Genomic DNA, 6,975 nt, shown 5'->3' with positions numbered 1-6,975 from the left:
CAAAAAGTCCTTGAACCTGTCCAGTACTCGTGTACTATCCACCATAACCACCCTGTTAGGATTGGGTATCAACAAATACCCAAATTCGTGGGGGTTTTTTGTCATCCCCATCCTGTTTGGCCCCACCAAGCACGAAAGAGAAACTTACGAAGGTGAATATGAGTCGATGTGTTGGAACCTAAGCATGCCGTATCCTAACCTGAAGTATTGTCATGGGCTTGAAATGGCATGTCTTAGCACATTTTCGATCTTTGCAAGTAGCTATTGGGTGAACGTAATTTGATTTTATTTTAGCATCAGAACAATTAATCTGGCTCGGTCGCACATTTTTTTTACATTACGAAGTACCACCTCAAAAAACCACTTCAAGTAATAGCAACGAAGGGGTTGCCAATACTCTTTGGCCAGTTTCATCACCGATGGCGCTCTCAAGGCTATACTTGCATGATTTTGGTAGCCGTTGAAAAGCACCAATATGAACCGCACGCTTCTATGTGTTGCTAAACATTGCTGCTAATTATGTATATGAATCTTGATAAAGATCTCTCTGCTCCTAACAACTAACCGTGAACTCATTAACACTATTGTTTATAAAAAAGAATTATTAGTTAGATTTGGTTATTATAAAATGCATAAATTAATTATATAATGTAAGTGATTAAAAAAATTGTGTCAAATTGTCAGAATGACGAGTTAAAAGCTTCTTTCTAAAGATATCAATATTATTTCTCATTTGATAATTATTACATGTATAATTTACCAATAATACAATTTTATTGCTAAAAACTTCGGTATTAGTTGTTAAACCAATAGTCGCGCATTATGAACTTTTTTGGAGTTGTCGAAGTGCACTTGTTGGTTTTGCATATCGATTATGGATAAAGCAAAGAGACAAAAAAAAAATGCGTGGAAGCAAAGCGACACAACAAGAAGTCGCACTTTGCTGCTGTAACAGGATGACATCACGCTTCTCTCAATCCAACCCAAAACCAAACGTGATTAATTGAAAACGGACCCCACAACACAATTTGCACACTAAAGAAATTCAAAGCAGCCGACTTCGACATCGACATCAACTAAAAATAAATAAAAAAATATCGGCCGCTAAAAAATAAAAAATAATAATATATTAAATACCGAAAATATCCATCCGGTTGAAGTGTGCATGAACCTTCTCACCTATTTAAACCTTCATCTCTTCAAATCCCAGAAGAAATCCAAAATCTCAACAAATATAAGACTCTCTCTCTCTCTCTCTCTCTCTCTCTCTCTCTCTCTACACTTCAAAACACATTTCGGTTTAAGACCCGGACCCGAATTTTTTGGTTTTTTGGCTGCGAAATGTACGGACAGAGTGGAGCTGACTCGGACTACATACTCCTGGAATCGATTCGGCGACACTTTCTGGGAGAGACGGATCTCCTAATCGGGAACCCGATGAGCAACTCGGGTTCGGGACCCATTTTTTCTCGGAGCTCCAGCTTCAGTAGCCTGTACCCGTGTTTGACCGAGAATTGGGGTGATTTGCCGCTCAAGGAGGACGATTCCGAAGACATGGTGCTCTACGGAGTACTGAGGGACGCCGTTAGCGTCGGATGGGTTCCATCCGGTTCGGCCGATACGTGTTCCTACGGCTTTTCGGTAAAATCGGAACCGGAGGTTCTGCCACCGGTGCATAGAGTGCCGGAGAAAAAAGCGGCGCCGGTTCAACCGGTTCAGAAGTCGGCTGAAGCCGTTCCAGCTGTGGTGCCAGCGAAGGGGAAGCATTACAGAGGCGTACGGCAGCGGCCGTGGGGAAAGTTCGCGGCCGAAATTCGGGACCCGGCTAAGAACGGCGCGAGGGTTTGGCTCGGAACTTTCGAAACAGCTGAGGACGCGGCTTTGGCTTATGACAGAGCCGCTTACAGAATGCGCGGGTCCAGAGCTTTGTTGAATTTTCCACTCCGGGTGAACTCGGGCGAACCCGACCCGGTGCGGGTGACGTCTAAGCGGTCATCATCCGAACCGTCATCTTCGTCTTCGGAGAACGGATCTCCGAAGCGGAGAAAGAAGGCGGACGGCTCGAGCCCGGTTCAAGCCGGATTGGAAATGGGAGCAGGGATGGGGCAGAAGCAAGTGGGAGGCCAAGTGGCGGTGTCGGTAACACGTGGCGAGCAGTTATTGGTGGTCTGATGATGAGATGGTGGGAAAAGTAGGGGAGGGAAAGCATTGGTAGCACTACTGCTCAAATTGTGGAGGACACTGTAATTATCTGAAGATACAATTTTAAAAAGAAAAAAAAAGTATAGGATTTCAGCCTTTTATTTTGCGAGAAGAAGCCAATTATTTTGTTTCTTGAAAAAAAAAAGAAAGAGAATAAAAGGGGTTGGTTGAGAGAGGGTGATGCTGCTTTTGTGGGTTTTTTGTGAATACAGAAGTTTCTTATTGTTTGATGAACTCAATTTTGGAATGGAATGTTTCTCTCCTGCACAACTAAATTGTTAGCAACTTGAATTTTATTATGACTTCACTCTAGTCACCAATCATGTCTTCGACATCTCCCCTACCCTTATGGTTAAGATAGCTTTGGGCATGGCCAACTCCCATGGTGTGATGGCCGGAGTGGCGAGAGTTTAAACTATGGTCGTAGAGAGTTTAAATTATGAGTGCATTGAATTGAAGATGAAGATTTTGACTGTCAGAGTAATTCACCACTTTGAATTTTATTATGACTTCACTCTAGTCACCAATCATGTCTTCGACATCTCCCCTACCCTTATGGTTAAGATAGCTTTGGGCATGGCCAACTCCCATGGTGTGATGGCCGGAGTGGCGAGAGTTTAAACTATGATCGTAGTGAGTTTAAATTATGAGTGCATTGAATTGAAGATGAAGATTTTGACTGTTAGAGTAATTCACCACTTGTATTAAGTAAAGACAGTCTTGCGTGGGTTGTATTTAGGCTCTAAGACTTTTGGTTTGTATGTCACTTTCTAATTCGTTTCTATGAACAGTTGATCTTTTTGTTAAATGGTCCAGCGCAAATCATAAGTTAAGAGAATAATTATTTTGAAATCTAAAAGATAGAAAAATCCACATACTGACCTACCATTTGGCAGAACATGAACTTTTATACTAAAGTTCAATTCAGACTAAATAACTTTCTTGTGGTGAAACATTTTACCGTGTGATTGTTTTCTTTCACTGTTAAATATGATATTTAACAGGGAAGAATTTCGAAGCTAAATCTAAAGATTGTTGGCGATTAGGGTTAGTTTCTAGTATGACTGAGCAACTAGCTATAGAGGCAATCGTGTAGATTTGTTTCTCTTGACATTTCTCATGTTTAGGGCTTTAAAGAGAATTAGGACTGGTTACGATTCTGCATAAATTTTTCTTCTCTTTGACATTTCTTCTTTATATAAAAGTTTTATTTAGGATTAATCTCAGTTTATTATTCAGAATTTTTTTTGTTTTCAATATTTTTGGTACATTAAGTTTTTTTTATCCCATAGTAGTACCTGACGTTATAATTTTGAAACACTTTCATATATCAATTAAGGTGCTACTAAATCAATCATTAACTAATAACATGACGCTCCCGTGAATAATAATTGGTCACTATTTGTGAATATGGACCCACATGGATATTAAAAAAGAAAAATTAAAAAAATTGGGCCCCCTCTCTTCTCTCCCTCCCTTCTCTTCTTTGTACCCATCATTCCCCCTCCCTCTTTGACTCCACCCGCTTATTTTTTTTCTCTCTCTCTCCATCAACGGCCTCCTCCAAGTCCAGGTTACTACTAATGTAATACCCCTTAAAAAAAAAGATTATATATGTGTGTGTGGGTAATTATTTTTATTTCAAATGTAATGATTTTGTTGGATTTCTTTTATATACTATATTTACAATTATTTGTATTTTGACATGTAAGTTAGTAGGGACCCTTCCACCACAAAAATATATTTTTGTGCCTAATTAGTACTTTTATACTCAAATGTCTCCAATTAGAGAGGTTTCTATTATTTGGCATCCTCATCATAATTTTGTAACTTTGTCCAGTAACTGTGTAGCTTATATATATGCATTAGTTTGATTTGTTAGGGTTTCTACTTATCCTTTTTGTGAGGTTTCTATTATTTGGCATCCTCATCATAATTTTGTAACTTTGTCCAGTAACTGTGTAGCTTTTATATATATATATATGCATTAGTTTGATTTGTTAGGGTTTCTACTTATCCTTTTCGTGCCAATAGCAACTAAGTTACCCTTGCTAGCCTTTTTGATCTTTAATTAGTGAAGTGTAAAAGGGTTCAAGAGTTAAGCTCCAAGAGTTGGGAACTTTCTAGTAGAGTTAGCTTGATTTTTTCTCCAAAGGATGAGGTGGAAGTTGGTAATTAATAGAAGCTAATAATTAGGGTGAAGAGATGGAGTCTATAGCATGTGTTTGTTAGTCTATAAGCATGCATGAGGCAGTGTTTGTGGTGTTAGAAGAGCTTACTCATCAATCTAAAGGAATCTTAATCATTTGGTAATATTCTCACTCCAATAGAACTCTATCAAGCTTACCATGAGATAAACGTTTACGTGGCCTTTGATATTTGCATCCATCTTGCATGATATTCATCTATTCATGATTAACTTGACACTTGTTGCTTTGCCACTGAAACACTTATCATTGCTAATGATTAGGATAACACTAGTTGCCTTGTTATTGGAACACATTTTATGTCTAATGATTGGCACAACACTTGGTTTATTTTTATCGGCACACTTGGGAGATTTTTTTTGGAGAGGAGGATGTCATGCAATCTTTATAAGGGTAGGAGCAAGAACCAACTGAGGACATGGAGAAAAGAGAGAGGAAGAAGAAAAAAAGAAAAAGAAAATGAACAACTCCAACAAAAAGCCATTCTCCCTTTCATATTACCTCTTATCTTTCTTTTACATATTGTTAAGGCTTTAAGCCATCTTTCATTGTATTTGTAAGTCTCTCATATATAGTGAAATACAATGAAGGCAAACCCCAATGGATGTAGTCGATTTGGTGAACCACTTAAATCTTGTGTTGTTTATGCATTTACATTTTGAGATCATTGTCATGAGAAACACTCCCACCAAGCCATAAAAAATCTCCATTTACTTCCCTTGAGAATGCTGGAATATAAGAGAGACAAATCCCAGAAAATGCATGAGAGCTTACCCAACATAATTGCTCTATGGAACTCAAATAGGGTTATGCATCATTATCACCTAGAGAAAGATGGAGTAAAATGGTAAAGTAATATTTCTCAATTAGATTGTTACGTGTTATCAATACTATATTATTGATAATATAATACAATTTTGGCTACTAACAATTTGATTAGTGTAGCAGATGTTTTAGAGCATGTGCAAGAAAACTGGAAAAACTCCTTATGAGTTATGGAAAGGTTATTCACCAAATTTAGGCCACTTGAAAGTGTGGGAGTGTTTGGCCAAGGTCCTCTTACCTGAACCAAAAAAGAGAAAATTAGGATCCATGACTTTTGATGCAATGTTTATTGGATATGCACAAGATAATGCTGCCTATAGGTTCTTAGTTATTAAAAGTGAGCTTAATGTAATAGAAACTAATAATATTATGGAAACCAAGAATGCTGATTTCTTTGAAAATATTTTTCCTATGAAGCTCAATATTGACAAGTCTGTTAGTGTGTCTCAGTCATTGCTAGGTTCTGAAACAAATGCAAATTCTGAATTTGAACCAAGGAAAAGCAAAAGGGCAAGAAAGGAAACTAATTTTGGAGATGATTTTTATACCTTCATTGTGGATAGCGACCCATGAACTTACAATGAAGCTACAACGGCATCCGATGCACTTTATTGGAAAGAAGCTATTAACAGTGAATTAGAATCAATTATTTCTAACCATGTATGTGTGGGAGTTAGTTGATTTGCCTGCAGGAGCTAAAACGTTGGGGTGCAAGTGGATTTTCAAAAAGACACTAAAAGTTGATGGATCTGTTGACAAATATAAGGCTCGGTTGGTTGCAAAAGGTTACAAGCAACAAAATGATGTGGATTATTTTGATACTTTTGCTCCGGTAACAAGAATTGCCTAAATTAGAGTCTTAATTGATTTAGCCTCCATCTATAACCTTGTTGTTCATCAAATTGATGTGAAGACCACATTTTTAAATGGTGATTTAGAAGAGGAGATCTACATGGATCAACCTGTAGGTAATGTTGTGTCAGGTATGGAACACAAGGTGTGCAAACTTGTAAAATCTTTGTTTGGTTTAAAACAAGCTCCTAAACAATGACATGATAAGTTTGATAAAGTTTTACTTTCCAATGGATTTTTAATCAATGACGTAGATAAATGTATATATTATAAAATTATTGATGATTCTTGTGTGATTATCTGCTTATATGTTGATGATATGCTTATCATTGGAACTAACCTTGAGGCTGTTACAGAGATTAAATTGTTATTAGCTTCTAATTTTGACACGAAAGATATGAGGGTAGCTGATGTAATTCTTGGTATAAAAATTACTAGAGCTTCAGATGGTATCTTTCTTTCCCAAGAACATTACGTTGAAATTTTTTTGAGGAAATTTGGATGTTTTGATTGTAAGTCTCTTTCTACACCTTATGATGCAAATACTCAATTAAAGAAAAATAAAGGTGAGAGTGTATCCGAATCTGAATATGCTCAAATTATTGGTAGTTTAATGTATCTAATGAATTGTACAAGACCTAATATTGCTTATGTAGCTGGAAGGCTAAGCATGTATACTCAAAGCCCCAATAAAGATCACTGAACTGCCGTATCACGATTATTAAAATATTTGAGAGGCACTATGGATTACGGTTTGAAATATGGTGGATTTCCAGCGGTGCTTGAAGGGTATAGTGATGCCAATTAGATCTCTGATTCAGACGAAGTGAAATCTACTAGTGGATATATATTCACTCTTGGCGGGGGTGTGGTGTCTTGGAAATCTTCT

The 6,975-nt window shown here is 37.4% G+C and overlaps 1 protein-coding gene across 1 annotated transcript; it reads left to right on the top strand.

Annotated features, from left to right (window-relative positions):
- The first annotated feature begins 1,240 nt into the window (after positions 1–1,240).
- On the top strand, positions 1,241–2,267 carry LOC103415910 (ethylene-responsive transcription factor 1A-like). The gene is given in 1 exon segment (NM_001328805.1): positions 1,241–2,267. A coding segment is annotated over 1 exon segment (831 nt). The 5' UTR covers positions 1,241–1,341; the 3' UTR covers positions 2,173–2,267.
- Positions 2,268–6,975: the final 4,708 nt, after the last annotated feature.

This window comes from Malus domestica, chromosome 06 (genome assembly GCF_042453785.1).
Source record: "Malus domestica chromosome 06, GDT2T_hap1".
Lineage (NCBI taxonomy): Eukaryota > Viridiplantae > Streptophyta > Magnoliopsida > Rosales > Rosaceae > Malus > Malus domestica.
This window is presented reverse-complemented; position numbering and strand designations above follow the sequence as displayed.